This window comes from Temnothorax nylanderi, unplaced genomic scaffold (genome assembly GCF_030848795.1).
Source record: "Temnothorax nylanderi isolate EJ_2023f unplaced genomic scaffold, tnyl_v1.0 TNYL_tig0059_pilon, whole genome shotgun sequence".
Classification (NCBI taxonomy): Eukaryota; Metazoa; Arthropoda; class Insecta; order Hymenoptera; family Formicidae; genus Temnothorax; species Temnothorax nylanderi.
The window spans coordinates 730,988-747,925 of NW_027249121.1; the positions used below are offsets into that span (position 1 = coordinate 730,988).

General features: G+C 32.1%; 3 protein-coding genes across 7 annotated transcripts; 1 reads left to right on the forward strand and 2 right to left on the reverse strand.

Annotated features, from left to right (window-relative positions):
* Positions 1-14: 14 nt before the first annotated feature.
* Positions 15-1,732, reverse strand: LOC139773258 (RWD domain-containing protein 1). Its single transcript, XM_071707588.1, has 4 exons — positions 1,534-1,732; positions 818-1,167; positions 554-740; positions 15-461 (listed from the first exon to the last, which is right to left on the reverse strand). Exons 1-4 carry the CDS (start codon positions 1,601-1,603, stop codon positions 349-351), a joined length of 720 nt encoding a protein of 239 aa, XP_071563689.1. The 5' UTR covers positions 1,604-1,732; the 3' UTR covers positions 15-348.
* Positions 1,733-1,762: 30 nt separating this feature from the next.
* Positions 1,763-10,642, forward strand: LOC139773255 (uncharacterized). Of its 4 annotated transcripts, none has more exons than XM_071707580.1 (12): positions 1,763-2,043; positions 2,316-3,134; positions 3,218-3,490; positions 3,603-5,223; positions 5,397-6,075; positions 6,290-7,124; positions 7,499-7,741; positions 8,292-8,510; positions 8,769-8,951; positions 9,079-9,296; positions 9,480-9,635; positions 9,796-10,642. In XM_071707580.1, the coding sequence occupies exons 2-12, from the start codon at positions 2,540-2,542 to the stop codon at positions 10,000-10,002; spliced, it is 5,229 nt and encodes a 1,742-aa protein (XP_071563681.1). In that variant the 5' UTR covers positions 1,763-2,043; positions 2,316-2,539; the 3' UTR covers positions 10,003-10,642. The 4 variants fall into 4 exon arrangements, with proteins under 4 accessions (XP_071563681.1, XP_071563680.1, XP_071563682.1 ...); XM_071707579.1 differs by having other exon boundaries at positions 1,764-2,043; positions 3,215-3,490; XM_071707581.1 differs by lacking the exon at positions 9,796-10,642 and having other exon boundaries at positions 1,764-2,043; positions 3,215-3,490; positions 9,480-9,772.
* A 26-nt stretch (positions 10,643-10,668) lies between these two features.
* On the reverse strand, positions 10,669-16,699 carry LOC139773257 (transmembrane protein 230). 2 transcript variants are annotated; one of them, XM_071707585.1, is made up of 4 exons: positions 16,533-16,699; positions 11,762-11,874; positions 11,459-11,581; positions 10,669-11,235 (listed from the first exon to the last, which is right to left on the reverse strand). In XM_071707585.1, the coding sequence occupies exons 1-4, from the start codon at positions 16,558-16,560 to the stop codon at positions 11,098-11,100; spliced, it is 402 nt and encodes a 133-aa protein (XP_071563686.1). In that variant the 5' UTR covers positions 16,561-16,699; the 3' UTR covers positions 10,669-11,097. The 2 variants fall into 2 exon arrangements, with proteins under 2 accessions (XP_071563686.1, XP_071563688.1); XM_071707587.1 differs by lacking the exon at positions 16,533-16,699 and adding an exon at positions 13,052-13,211.
* Positions 16,700-16,938: the final 239 nt, after the last annotated feature.

The window sequence follows — 16,938 nt, forward strand, 5'->3', positions numbered from 1 at the left end:
AAGACTAATATTAATACGAGATATAGGTTTCTTTAATATAATCAAAGCTTATGAACATAATTTATATATACATAAGTATAAAAATTATCTCATTCCTTAAATATTCCGTTTTGTGAATTGTCTTCCAATAAAGCATCGGTTGAAGAAATATCGTATTTTCTGTTTCAACCATGCCGATCCGTTCATCACTGCCACTCTTCACTAAATACAGTATCCAGCTTGCAAGAGAAATTCTAGTACTTAAAATATATACTTTACTCATTCTTCCTTTTTCTTTAGTAATAATTTAGTAAATTCCTGTTCAATTAGTTCTACGTATCACTTTGGTGGCTACTGAATCAAATTTGTTTAGGCACTATCATCCGAGATATTTGGATCATAGTCTGGGTCGTCTTCGTCATCATCTAAATCTAGATCATCCAGATTTTGGAACAGACTCTCATCTACTTTTACAGCATCACCTACGTGATTAAAATTACATAACATTTAATATCCATTATCTTTCAACATAAAAGTCAGATTTAATGTAATCAGGAAACAAAATATAAATTACCGTCGTCTAAGAATTTAAGATCCGACTGATCCAACGTCTTGTCGGTCATAAATAATTCCCGGCCGGTTAACTTTTTGCCCTCGCGATCTGCCAATTCTCTCCGTTTTGTGTAGCCCATTTCTTCATCAAACTTCTCTTTCCAGCTTAGGAAAGATTCCACGGTTACTCGAGTTCCCTCGAATCGTTTCTACATATAAAAGCAAAAGGAACATTACTACAATTGCCATCTATATGCAGATCTATCTGTAATATAAAAACCCTTACCCTTTCTGCCTCTTCTTCCTCTTTCTGCTTTTTCGCCGCAGTCTCTTCTCTCCTCAGTTTTATTCTGTCCCATTGTACATTGAGCCATTCTTGAGCTGCGCTGACCAACGTAAAGACCATTACCATTCCAAGATTCTCGCTCATCTGTTCCGCCAGATGTGCCTTCAATTTCTCGTCGTCGCCATCCTCGAGATTTTCCTGCTCCGTGATTGATATGAGCAGCGGCTCATCCGGATATTTGGACGTATACGTAAATTCCAATCGACAGCCGAGACCATTGACAGTCTCTGGTTCATATTCCTCCGTCTTGATCGCTATGGCAAATGTGTAAAACGGCTCGGTCGCTAAAACTGTACAACATACACACACGTATTAGGGCCCCGAGAGCAGAATGATTGACTTACAATTTTAGGACAATGTTTTATGCTTTGAGTCTGTCATTAGTAACGCACAATACTGTCTTTTGCATCAAGTTTTAAACGTGTGTAGGAAATGTCAACGTTTGTAAGACTTGAGACACAAGTATTACTAAAGACAAAGATTTAAAGCATAAAATATTGTCTTAAAATTGCAAATAGCCATTCTGCTCAGGCCCTAACTCGTGACAAACAGTAATTCATTATCGAAAAAGCTCAGTATTATCATTAGGCTGCGCATCTCGTCCGCCTCGCTCTGACATGCATCGGTTGTGTACAGGTTGGATTCACGATACGTACTCTCCAATTCCCCGCAATAAATCGACTCCAAGGCCTCGATCTCGTTGCGCTGCTCATCCTTGTAGTCCATGCTCGACGGAATAATTACAATTTCTAATAGCTCGGCTAAAATATACGATCTGCAACTTTTAACGAGCAACGAAGTATCATATCGAGTCGTGGCGGCCGCGTGCGACGACAACGGCCACGGGTCACCGATGGTCGATATTGCAGAAACCGTACCCTGCCTACGTTACTCCTACCGCCTACGTAGTACGCGTAAATTGGCGGCGCCGACGTCGCTGGATATCGATACAAACGCTTGCGATTCTCGAAGCGAGTAACTTGAATATTTTCGCGGCGAACCGGGTCAACCGGCGTGGCGGCGGACTTCATTGCGAATTGGCCCGCGACCGATTAGCGTAAGCTCGTGGTGCACCTTTATCAGTCTCTGGAAGACGTCTCTCTGGGCCGAGAAATACACGCACGTGATGGGCGTATACGCACGTTTCTGGATGCGGATAAACAGATGTAAGAGTAATAATCGTGTCGATGTACTTGATTGGGTGTGAAGAACTGCACAACGAGGATGATTAACTTGTCGATTATCATGGAGAGAAGATAAAAGGGTCTAATGGCCGCTTACCTTGTAATTTGATATTCCCCCCGATGTATCATGTATCTCTTTCTTATCGGGCCACCGTGTAGTTTTTCGCACAACGTCCGTGTCCATGTGAATTGTTGATGTGTAAAATGCCATTCATCTTGCCTCGTTTATTAAATGCTGGATATATTTCCATTAGGTTGATTTATACTGTATCCGCGATGCTCACACGCACGATGTTCGGCTGTAACGTGAAGAATAATATGTAAACGACGTTTCTCGAAGATCTAGAGCGATGAAGATATGCGTTGTTCAAGTTAGACGCTTAAAGGATTTTATTACTATTGACAGTGAAGATATATTGAAAACTGGTTTTCATAAAGCATTAGCACCAACGTATGTATTAGTAGTTAATCAAACAGAATGGCAAAAAAGACAAAAGACAGGAAAAACGCACGGGCAAAAAGTAATGACGAGTTAGAAGCATTGAAAGACCTTCCTAAGTGTATGGTTGTGTTGCATAACATTGCTGTAGATAAAGATCTAGTTCAACGTTACCAATTGCGTTTATCTGAAAAGAAAAAAGAGGAGTTAGAACATTCGTCACCATGTATTAATACACCTAAAAATTCTAATGTATGGATGTTAAAGGAAAATGTGCGGGAAGATAATACAGCGGATGAAACTCGTATAACAAGAAGTTGTTTGAAAAAATTAACTGAAAAGAAAAATGAAGAATGTACAAATCTTAAACTTTTAAACGACGTGTCGTACGATCGGTGTCCTAAAGTAATTCACCCGGGATTTGTAGCACAAAAGCAGCAATTAAAACGTGATACTAGTATTAAGTCACTTTCAAGTAAAAGTAATGACCAAACATCTAGCGTATCTTCGAACACGTATTGCAGTCTTACACAAGAGAAGATTGTGCCAGTAAATAATAAAAGCCGTCGTAATAAGGGAAAATCAAGAAAAGAGAAGACAGATAGTTCTAAAAGAAAATACGTCAATAACTCAGGTAACATATGATGAACTTATTTACGTTGTATTATGTATTACGATGTGTAAAATTTTATCCATTTTTTTTTTAATATAAAGTAGGTACAAGTTTGGAATCAGTTAAATTCAACTCTGATGGTGATACTTATTTGGATGCAAAAACTTTAACTGTTACTGATTATAATAGCAAGATGCAAGAGATATCCAATGAAGCTCATCCGGTGGAAGCTCCACAGAAGTCGGATACAGAATGTTACTCCATTAAAAAGCATAATAATAATACCTTATATAAAGCTGCTATTGCTGGTGGAGCAGTTTGCAAAGTAAAACTGGAACAATGTCCTTTGAACATTGGAAAGAATAAAAGCGTTAAAGGTATATACATATTAATCTGCTATTAATTTTACGTTTGATAATATTTTAGAAGCAAAAGACATCTAAAAATTTAGTTTAAGAAATCTATTAAAAAGACACTTTATCTTTTTAGTTGTATTCTCAAATACAAATAATGCGGAAGACGTAGAAAATACATTTTCTGGAACATCTGAAGACGTTAAGACAAATTTTAAATCTAAAAACGCGAATCTTTCTGATAATGTTTTGACCACATATAATAACATAAATGGAAGCCAAGATCAGAAAGAAATCTATGCGAGAACGAAATCGAGCGATACATCTCTGACTACAGATAGTACTATGCAGGTAACAGGTGTTTCAGAAGCATTCATTTCCAAGCCCATCTATTCAACAGCGCCCGAGACTAATGTTACTACAGTACTGCCTAAGTTTCTTACAACATGTAATAAAAAACAATGTGCAAATAAGACGAATAATAACAAAAAGAAACTACCAAAAATAACTGGAAATCATATCTTACCGAAAGGTACAATAAAAATTATGAAAGTAAACATGAGTGATGAGAGCTTACAGAATAGTTTTTCTAAACAAGTTTTTCTAGAACAAAATAGATATAATACTAATAGCAATTTGAAGCAAGTTTCTTGCGTTGATAATGATAACACACTTGGATCCACAAACATTCTCAGAGAAAAAGAATATCATACATCTGAAATAAATAGATCAATGGATATGTTAGACATATCAGAGTCTACGTCAGCTCTTAATAGCATTAATTTAAGAAATAAAGATATAGATAATAAGAAACTGCACGGTACAAAAATAGATCGTAAAAATGATTCTTCGATAGAATTAAGAAATAACAATCATAATAATGTAAATGCTAATGATACTGATAGTAAAACAACTTATGAAGATTATACTTTGAATCACCAAGAACAATCAAATAAATTAGATGATGAACACGAAAGTAATATATTACAAGGTGATAAAAAATGTAACAAAAATTCTGATAAAAGCAAAAAGAACACTTTAAATCTTATGGATGTAAATGAAAGCTCTAATGTCAACGGATCATTAATACTTGTCAACAAAGAGAAAGTTATAAGACAAAATCGAAAGCGTACAGCAGAAGATACTATACATATGAACTTGGACTCAAAAAGGAGATTAAATAGAACGACTTGGCTGCAGAATAATGCAACATGTGCTAAATCATTAAGTCAAGAATTTAATGACTTTTCAAATAGCGATACAACGGTAACAGAATCAAATATAGTCGAAGAAAATAATTCCACAGAGCAAAAAACAGAGCAAGACTTACGTGAACGTTTGAATAAAAAAAGATCAAAACCATCTCCCAAACTATCGACATCTGAAGATAAGTTAAATAATAAAAATAATTTAGAGTCTAAGCAAATAGATTTAAATAATGAAAATGATATAAGTGCTTCAACAAGTACAATGAAAAACAAGAAATTTCGCAAAAGACTCTTTTTCGACGAAGAACCAGTTTCTAGTAAAACTTTGGATAAAGAGAAAGATATTCAAACGGATATAGTTTGCATCAATCACATGGACTGCCCTAGCTCACCGAAAGAAACGCAACATATAAATCAAATAGATAAAAGTATTCATGAAGATACTAATACACGAAAGAAATATACAACTGACGGAAATAAAGATGATGATGATGATGATTATGATGACGATTGCATTTCTCTGTTTGCAGAATCATTTGATACAAATCTGTAAGTATAAATTGGAAACAAATCTGACGGAATTTAATATTATATTATTAATATTTTGTAACTTTCTAAAAGGTTAATAATTTTTTTAATGGATATATTTTGCAATTTAATAATACCATCTATTGTATAAGTTACAATATTCTCAATAATTAGAAATTTATTTGTTCTTACAGCTCTGAAAATGCAATTTTAAGTGAACAAAGCAAACCAAGGAGATCTTTATATTCTAATGTACCACAAGTAATGTCATATTTAAGTGAACAAAACAAACCAAGCAAATCTTTACATTCTGCTGTACGACGTGTAACGTCTACATTTTTAAATGAACAAAACAAACCAAGCAAATCTTTACATTCTGATGTACCACGTGTAACGTCTACATTTTTAAATGAACAAAACAATCCAAGCAAATCTTTACATTCTGATGTACCACGTGTAACGTCTACATTTTTAAGTGAACAAAACGAACCAAGCAAAGCTTTACATTCTGATGTACCATATATAATGACTACTAGCAGTTTTAATAAGTATATAAAACAGAACGCAACGGAATTTAACAAAGAGTATGCAAAATATGAAGAAGATGATACAGAAGAATGGAATAAAACTGATGAGACAAAAAGGGAATTTAACAATCAATTGAGACCGACTACAGATTGTGTACCTGAAATTAAAACTGTATCGAAAGTACCACCATTTATCCAAAACATAGAAATGTTAAAACCTCAATGGGTAAGAAAAAATTTTAAGAAGAACAAAATTCATAGCCTTGTCAATGGATATTGTTATATGCTATTGAGGAAAGGTATCTGTTACAAGCAAGCACAAGCATACTGTAGATACATGCACGACGTAAGTACATTTATTTTATACTCTATTATTTTACTTTCTTGTATATGGAGAGGTAAAAGCCATAGTGGTGTAAGTCAAATTTTTTAAAATATTGACTTGTGTGCATAGATGCAATCTATACAATATATAAATATTTGAAAAAATTTGACTTACACCACTATGGCTTTTACCCCTGCATATAACCATTTGTATACTAACTTGATCTCATTTTTAGCTGCAGGAACTCGTTAATACAGTTTACTTGGAAGATCCTGGAGCGATACTAGATACGATGAAAGAGACATTAGATTCTGGCTATAGTTTTTTGTGCAGAATGATATACATAAAGTCATTACAGAAATTAACTATTGACCAGATTTTGGCAATGTACCGAATGTTTCATACGGGGGAATTATTAACACTATCTTCAAAGAATTACATCACAAATAATACTATTATAGAGTTATTGAATAGACAAATGTCTTTAAAAACAATCGTGGATTGTTTGGTGGATTACATTACGCCGATTACAAATTCAAACGATCTTACAAACATATTAATATGTATTGAAAAACACATCAAACCGAATGAATATTGGAATACTGTGAGAACTTTAATTTTGAAAGTATCACCGGACATAATACCACAATATATTATCCAGAAGATATTAGTTGAATGCATAGAGAATGAAAAATTCACTGATATTCAAGATGTTAATGATAACTTGATAAGAAATGTTCGTTCTATGTTAATATCAACATTGGACAAAGACGTGATAGAACGCTTTAAAAGCTTATTGGCTGGTAAAACTGCAAACAATTCTCATCCTCCTGCGGTATTAGTTCAGAATTTTAGAGAAAGCTTATCGGAACCTATTGCTTCTCATTCTCCTGCGATATTAGTTCAGAATTTTGGAGAAAGCTTATCGGAAACTATTGCTTCTCCCGATGGAAGTATGTCACAGATAGAATCTCCGAAACGCAGTAGTACTTTTATAGATAAAAGTGCAAATGAAAATGAGGACCCTATAGCCAAAGTGAACGGGGAAAGTTATACACTGCGACTTATCGGTAATTATTCATTTTATTGTTGGCTATGAAAGAATGTGTGTATGTGCGCGCGCGCATGCATACATACATATCTTTTCTATAAAAAGTCCTTCAAACATACAACTATTTTATATATGTACACGAAAAAAATTATGAATTAACAGCATTAGCTAACAACAGTGATTGAAAATAATCTTGTTAATTCAATAACAATATTAATGAAACAAATACGTCATGTCCTTAATGAGATCTTATTTGTTTCATTAGTACTGTTATTGAATTAACAAAATTATTTTTAATGAGTCCAGTGCTGGTGGTAGTACATCATTTTTTTTCTGTGTATATATATTATATTTATATATCTATATATTTACTTATTTGTCTATTTTTTGTAGATGATTTATCCGAAGCACAATCCGCTTATAGAGAACATAAAAATCTTTGGAAATTTTATGTAGATTTAGAGAGATTTAAGAAGGGACTTATACATCATGATTATGATTATGTTATTAATATCTTAAAAAATTATTCAGAAATGCAAGATGAAACTACGTTATTTGTTCGTTCTTGTTGTAGTATACTTCGAACAGAGGTAAAACGTTCAGAGTACCACTTAGCAAACATCATACGTCGTACAGGTAATAAATATTTTAAATAACACACGAAATACTTGAGATATATTAAATAATATAGGTTGTATTATACTATAACATATACTATACACTGTACTATATAGTACATACTTACTTTATTGAAATGATTTTATTTCTCCTCATTGTTCATATTTCATATTGTTGATCAAGTAGTTATAATGTGATGACGACCAACTTGTATATCTACAAACTTATTACTATGCATATATAGAAATACAACTTATATATAAACTAATGCATGTAATATATATTATTTTGTAGATTTTAAGTATCGAGAGTTATATATGACAAAAGATATAATTTTATACTAACAGTTACAATATTTTTGACATAATGATATTCTAAAATATATTTTTCATTTAATGTTATGAAAAAATATTCTTTATTGGTTGACTAACTTACGGTGTATGTATCAGATATATTTTATGTATCACATGTTGTAACGTATTATAATAAAATAAATAAAATATTAATGAATTTTAGACTACAAATTTTATTTACAATTTTACCTAATTTGTATATTTGGACTTTTCAGTCCAAATGGGTACCTTCAACATTCTGGGTAAAATATTATTTGAAATAGGATTAGACATTTTGACCAATTTAGTGGACAAGGAGGCCTGGGGGCTTGCACTATGGTTGATTCAATCACTTCATATGTATAATTTACCATATAATGCCGAGTATTTCTTGCTAACAGCTGAAATTTACTTAGCTAACAAAGAGGTCGTAAAAGCATATGATTTACTTAAATGTGAGTTTACTTTGCAAAGATCGATTGTTCTTTCATAAATTTTAATATAAATATTAACGATAAACATAAAAATATCCACAAATACTCTTAATATAAAATTATTTGACATTAAATATAATTGATTTTTAACGAATTAACGTTGTTAATTCGTTGTCAATTATAAAAAATTGGACATAAGAAATATATTTCAAGTTATCTTTTTTTTTATCGTTATTTCTCTCATATTAATATATTATTTATCTGTATTAATTTTTTCAGACCAAAATATTATATGTACTAGTCGCGATAAGTGGTATGTTAAAAGTACCATTAACGATGAGCGTGTACGGAACAAAATAATGCACATCTTATTGGATTCATTTTGTAATGAATTTATTGAACATGCCGTCTTCATTTTCCAATTTTTACTTAAAGATCAATACAGTCAGTATTACCCAATAGGTAAAGTAGAATTTTATATGCACATATTGTCGCGATTCATTATCATATTTATACTGTAAATTAATTATAATTATATTGTGTTCTTAATAACGTTCATAGCAATAAAATTTATCCTTTACCTTTTTAGATTTATCTTGTTACGTGGACAAATTAATAATATTATCTTTGTCAAAAAAGGACACGAATTTAATCATAGAGATGGCTAACTTAATACTTAAATATACTTTTGCGTTAAGTACAACAACGTGTCGTGCGCTAATTGCAACGTTAACTCACCTGGACGAAGGTCTAGCCAGACAGATATATAATTACGCAGAAGGCGTAGGTGTCTACCCAACAATGAAGGTAAATATATAATTTAACTTTATTTACACATTAATATAATCAAAATAGATTATAACTCTAATCAACTTATGAACGATATTTTCCTCTGATATGTTTAATATTTTTGTATGTACTTTTCTTCTTAACACTTGTAATTCTTAAATTACTTAATACGAATATATTTATTATATATTCACAATATAGTTGTGGCCAGTAACATACATCATTATAAATAATGATTTGACAGAAGAAGAAATATATCTTATATTTCTGCAATTGTTAAAAAATCTTATGATAAATTTTGGACATGCGATTGAGTTTGCTAAACCTCAAAATATCAAAGTATATCTTATCCTGGAGGTAAGCACATTTTTTTTATAAATAAAATTCTTACAAATTATGTTTAAAACATTTTACATATCTGACATACTAATCAGTATGTCAGACTAACAATATCCTTTCTATTTTATAATTATTTATACTATATTTCAATCACACATTTTATGTTATTAATTTACAGATAAAATCAACTGAGCAGTTGTATTGCGCAGAATTGCAGAACTATTACAATAATAAAGCTATTACGAACATAAAGACATTAATTAGAAACGTTTTGAAAACTCGATTTGATCCACCTTTATTATTAATGCCTTGCAGGAAAGGTAGAATATATAAATTACAAAGCAAAAGTATCATAAATTATTTAAAAACCGAACATTGTAATTAATATCATACTTCTTATTCTCGAGTAGTAGTGCATTACGAGATCAAGTAACACAACATTAATACCTACTTATTAATATCAACTAATATTAATTGTTTCAATGTTAAAAAAGAGAAAGAGAGAAAGAGTATCGAAAAATGAGATACCCTATCATCCTCTTAAAATCTGACAAAAAAAATTTTTAATGCCAAGCGTATATATATCTACGCTATATACACATACTATGATTAGTTTGATTAAAAGCTCAACAATGGTTTAACCAGGCTTTAACAGAAAACTTTAGACCAGACTTCAGATTTTTTAAATAAAAATAGTAATGAAAAACGTGCGCGCAAAATGTTTAGAAAATATATTTACGATTTCTATAGATTTTATTTACAATTTTTTATTTCTGTATTATGTGACATGACATTTAAAATGTGTTGTAAAGAGAAACGCTAAAGACTTGTTTATTAATTTTTATTTTTTTTATATTACAGACATTTATATTTTTGTAACTTTATCAATCGTTTTATCATGTAGCATACAAATATGTTATACCATCACAATTGTCAATTTTATATATAAATTTTTATCACACGATTATCTATTTACTTTGTATGTATAAAATTATACGTAATAAACAAAGATATAAAAAAGTAAATTTAAAAAATTCTGTACACATGGTAATTTAATTTACATAGATATATATTTATCAGGTCTGAGAAAATAATACAAACATGAAAACATATTATGTAATTCCAACATTTCGTAATAAATGCTGTATTTCGATCACAATTGTTTTTATAAATATAGACGAATTTATTTTTAAATTATTTTTATCACGTTTTTGATAACAAAACATTGCATTGTAGTTTTTTTTTTATATTTGTGTAAATGTAAAGATATTTTTTACAAAGGAACACAGTGGTAATAGTCAAGTTGCTAAAAATGTGTTTCATTTCGCTACTTTAACTCTATACAAAATACCCCAGCACGAAATATATTCTTCTTTATGCAATTTAATCTACTATATAAACAAAAGATTTCTCATCATTAAATTGATTTTTGTAAAAATAGAGTCAATAAATAAGTACTGTGTGCACGTATGCATAAATCTTAATCAAACTCAGGTATATCGTCAAAAGAATAACCAGGTACTTTCTGATACGCTAGAATAGCTACCCTCATGTGATAAGCCCCGGGTATGAACATCAAGGCCCCTAAAATTATCACTGGCCACATCCGATCTGAATACTGCAACGTAAACAGAATTTTTATTTTAATAACGTGTGATTTCGACAGATGCTGTCAGTAATCAGTACGTACGTATCGCTAAACTTACAGATTATACTGAATATACTACATAAGATCATCTCATACTTGCATACATGCTCAAAATTACTACTTGAAAGACGTCACAGTACAATTGCAATTTTATATAATCTACATATCTACAACACAATAAAATAAATCTTACTTTCGAGTCGATGTGCCCACTCACGATCAAGCTTCCCATAATGAGCATAATGGTTCCTCCAACGAATAGGAGGGCTGCTAACGTAATAGCCTTCCATGGTATCTTCACTGGTGGGCTTACAAACTGAAATAAAAGAAAGTATCACTTTTACAGATAACACAAATGATTGTACGAAACACAACGTTTTAAAAGTAATTAATAAAGAATTAATTTGAGGTATTAAATAATGAATTCTCAAGCGCAATAATAACGCAAAGAAACTATATTTTACGATGCTGATTTGTCATATTGTTTTTTACCCACCTGTGAATCAAAGAAACCATTATCGGTTTCCGTAAGCTGTGTATAATCCACGTTGTCAAATTGTCTGTCACTCCGAACTTTTTTCCTGCACATACTCGACTTATGGATATAGTCTGAAAAACAAAATCATTCCATTATTATCCGTTGTGAATAATACTTCCTGTTTTATGAAGTTTTTAAAACTTTAATTAGTTTACTTTAAGCGCAGCTATATACATTCGTACTGAAATATAATTTATTTAATAATTCACCTGCAATAATTTCATTTATTCATTTAATATACCCCAGTATTGTGTGTCGAATATTTAAGAAAAAAATTGGAAATGTAGGAAAATGTGGCTTTTCTGACAAAATTTACATTTCCATTTGCGTAAACGGCTTGGTTTTTTTTGCACAATAATCGGCATATATCATTAAACACGTTCAATGAATTCCTTGCGCATCGAATCATCTCGCTTTGTTTAACAAATCCAAGCGTACAATTTTCGTATTCAACGCTAAATTACATTGCCCAGAGTTAGAACGTCTCAAGTAAGAATTAGACAATTTTTTATTGAACTATTTTACGTTTCAGACTATAGCTACGAAGAAATTGCATATTCTACTGTTATCTTTTTACAGATTTATTTATTATAGCAATAATAATATTTATACATATAAACTAGCGAATTAAATTTATTTTTCTATCAGTAAACTGCATAGATACTAAACTGACTTGAACGTTTTTGAAAAGCGCTCCGCAGTTAGTCTGAAAATGGTGGACGGTGGACGAAAAACTCTTTACTCGAGGGACTCTAGTTAGAAGAGGACTCGAGAGCCCTGACCAGCGTTGACCTACGTTAATCCTATGCATGTTGATGAATTAATTACTCGAACGACATCTGTACGATATTAATCTCGACGGGTTAAAGTGCAGACAAGCGAGAGGCTTTTCTTTCCGCCGAGCATTTAGAGATTCAACTCGGAAGTGTCGTCCACGGTATAACTGATGAAGCGTTGGAAAAGCGAGTACGCTAGCCTATCGAACAAGATGCAGTTAAGTACGTAGTCGCAAATCCAATTATGTTGATCGTGTAAACATCAAAAGACGACACATTTCTTAAAGGAATTATATACACTGTGCACAGTTAAATGTCGAGCTACTTAAAAATAAAACAAGATCAATCTTTTTATTTCCCCCCCCTCTCTTTTTCTTTTTTTCCCCTCTCTTCAGTTTTGACGTAGCGTCGCAAGTGCCGGAGATTTCTTTGCTCGTACACGTATTGTTTTATGTTGGATAAACGTAATTACCGAATTATCTCGCGGTGCTCATATTCATGAGTTAAAGAGGTCCTTTCGTAAACAAAACTGTACACTACGTCGTCGCCAGAAGCGTTACGTCAAACGTATAGTATCACGGTCGCGAGACAAGTAACAAAAATAACACACCTTACACACATAAGATAAGAATGATTCGTCGTATTGTTCGAAGATGGCGACACTTATATTTACTGTCCGCCGCTGCTATCTACGACCGCAAGTGTTAACTAATTAAAATTGGACGAGAATGTATTGCGAGGGGGACGAAATCTCGGCAAATATGTATGAGACGGGAAATTGAACGATGAAACAAAAGAATTATATATTTAAGACATTTCGTTAGGATTTAATTAATCCAACAAGATTTAATTAACAATTCGGATTAGGACTAAAATTGTAAGTCGTTCTATTATCAAATATAATTAACATGTGCCTCTGCGGCACCCGATAAACATTTTCTATATAGAAATATATGTAAAAATCTATAATTATACATATACAAAATGCCTATATATATATATATATATATATATATATATATATATATGAAATAAACATATCTTATACATAATTATATATTAAAAAAATTTTCTCGCATTTTTTCAAGTTTTAGATCTTAAAAATATGTCCTTAAAATATTTTGGTGATACCTATAAAATTTACAAGTGAATGGAGTGTCTGTGTGAATCTCTCCGCAGAAATTGGTGATTTGTCGTTCCCTATTATCATTTTCCCACAAAGACCTATATCTAAGTTTGTCCTTGCCAACAAGGGATTTAATCCTCTATATACTATTCCTTTATATACATTCTTCCCCTAATATATTTAGATTTAATAGCAGTTTCAACGGTCAAAAAAAATATTCGAACAGTTTGTCACTAAGAAAATAAACGAGCAGAACGCTTTCACATTTCAAGCAATGCATACGAAAATTCTTCGGAAATGAACCGTAAAAGATCACGATAACACGTACATATCTAGAAAGGCAAAGAAAACGTTTATTTCAAAGAAATCGTTGGACTGTGAGACAAAGTATAAGACGGTATAGCACATCTAGCGCTCAAAGTGTAAGTACACATTTGCAGAAAAGCTGAAAATAAAGAATGACGAAAATATCATTCTCGATCGTATGCGTGCATATCGCATAATAAATTTTTTCGTTGTATTTTCTGCTATCAATGATCCGATCTGCAAAACATGCAAAAACAAAATTAATTTAAGGCTATCGCTCGTGGATTGGAATAGTATTGCAATGCTTTTGCGGAGATATATTCCGATAATAAATTCAGATTCATTAATAAACAAAACATTTGAAATCAATTGTTGATTTACTCCAGCGATGAGAATATTGGGTGTTGGAATAAGTAGCGTAAATTTGTTTTGCGAGATGTAGAATTTATGCAACGAATTTCTGTCGAATTCATATTATCCCAGTTTTGAACAAATTTACATTGCCTCCAAAGTAATATATGAACTTTTCTGACCTTTTCGACAGTCGAAGAGGAAAAAGAGAAAAATTCACAAGTTGGGAATTTTTCCATCATCAAAATTATGTATATCCGGAAATGGAAAAAAGAAGAGGATTTTTGTCGCTGTTTAGAGTTACAAGTCTAATAGAAAAACACAGCAACAAAATATTAGACTTACAATAAAATCAAGTTTGTATATAAAACATGTTCTTCTTTCTAAAGTGATTTTTAAATCCGAAGAATATGAACGTTTTATTATGGGGCACAGCAGGACAAAAAATACTTTAGGAATTATTTCGGCAGTGTGGGGAAGAAGAAAAATACGGCATAAAATCACGACGTACGTAAACGATGGCAACAATAAAAATATGCTATACATATATTAAATCACATGATGATGTGGTAGTAAGAAAAGGAATGCATTGGCCAGGTAGAAAACGCATGAATTTAAAAATATTAAAAGGAGAACAAGCTGTTTAGGAGGGAAAGGTCAAGGAAAGTTGATTTATGGTCTAATTTAAATTTCACCAAATGATTTAATTGTAAAGAAGCAGCCAGATTCTATTGAAGATATAAAGACAGAAATATAGGCTATTTATAACCACATTGTCAACGAACGAAAACCACTTATTGTTCGGCGTAAATAGCTGTAAGCTAGTAAAGTACCGTTAGCTCTTTACAAACATGAACTGCCTCTACAGCCTAAAATATATTGAAAGTCCATATAAAACCTATTTAATAATAATATACCTATATGATATAAAACAACCCACGAGGAACTATCTACTGGAGATGTATTGGAATGTTGTTCAAGAGTAAATACATAACAACGAGAGTTTCAATTTTCTTATTTGGATATTTGGTTCTTAAAATATATCTTTTTATAACAACAGGTTAGGGTTTAGGGAAAAATTAAAAACAAAGGAGACAAAAGGGGCTAACGAACCAAGCTAGATGTATATGCTAAGAATCTATTACAAATTTAAATAAATAATGTGACAAACGTTTCGACCTGTCATAAAGTCAATGTGCTATAACAAAAACAGTCACTTACAAACTAAATCGATGATATCTTTTTGGGAATTATCAAATATATATATATATAATTCCCCAAAAAAGATCAATTATAAAAACTTTACCGTTTACTTGAAAAAAAATTCATGAAATATATCTTAGCCGCTCCAGATAGAAACTCTTTTAATATCATATCAAATGTTAATTTGATCAATGCATGCGGTTTTTAGATTTAATATTAGGTTTAATATTAAGTTTAATGTTAGGTTTAATGTTTCAACAGCTCTTCAATATTTTTCAATTTTAATTTCAATATTTTTATAGAATTTTGTAGAATTTCTATTCCCGCATTTATTTTATGCTCTGCTTTTATCCTTGACTTTTATTTTTTTCATTAGAGCCATATTACATTACAAATTATTATATTATATTACAAATCTTTTTCTTGCAGTGCATAGAAGTAAATAGTTTTTGCGTCTGCATACCACGATAAAATGCACGAAATAATTTCTTTTTATTATCCTGCATCAGTAAATCGAAATTCAATATATCTGCAGTGAGGAAAAACCAGAGGCCTTAACTATATACATCGTGTCAACGTGGCATCCTTCGACTTTAATTCTAAGACCGTTCGCGCGATCGTTATTTCATTACGGTAAAAGTCGAAAAAGAGATATGATAAAGATCAACGATTAATAAAGATCCTCTTCGATGTGATTCGAAAATATATTGCACGATCGATTCGAGTGAAAATTTCGCGATCTCGTTCGCGAGAAGGAAAATAACCGGTCGATTGTAGATATCAATCGAATTGTTTATTAAAGTTGTTTGTTAAAGTAAGTCACGAGGAAGGTATCCAGCACACAGGAACTATTATAGTTATCACTCACTGACAGACGAACCCCGAGGTTAGAGTCGCTCGCGCGGCTCGCGTAATCGCTGATAATTAATCACGTATCGCAATCGCACGTAACGAGAGTTACTCATACCGAATATGGATCCCCGGTAGCTTGACATAGCGATCGACGTTGCACGTGCCGTTGCTGGTTGACATAGCAAGACTTTGGGCCTCGAAGACTTCCTAGCGATTTTGCTCGTCGGCCAGACGGATCGATCTGGAAGAGTGCAGGAGGCTGTGCCTTACCCTGCGTCGCGACGCCCGATGACAGTGCGGCACCGTGGCGAGGGTGGATCGCGCCCCGCGATGCGCAGTAAATGCCGAGCATGTTTATCTCCGCGATAAATGCCAACGAAAATCGTTGACGAAATCAAGGACGAAATAGAGCGGAATCCCATCGACGACGTTGTGAAATTGAATCGGGAGCTACCTCTGCCGCTTTTACGTTAGACTTTGGAACAGAGGACGCCTTTGGAATGAATAAACGAGATGTTCAT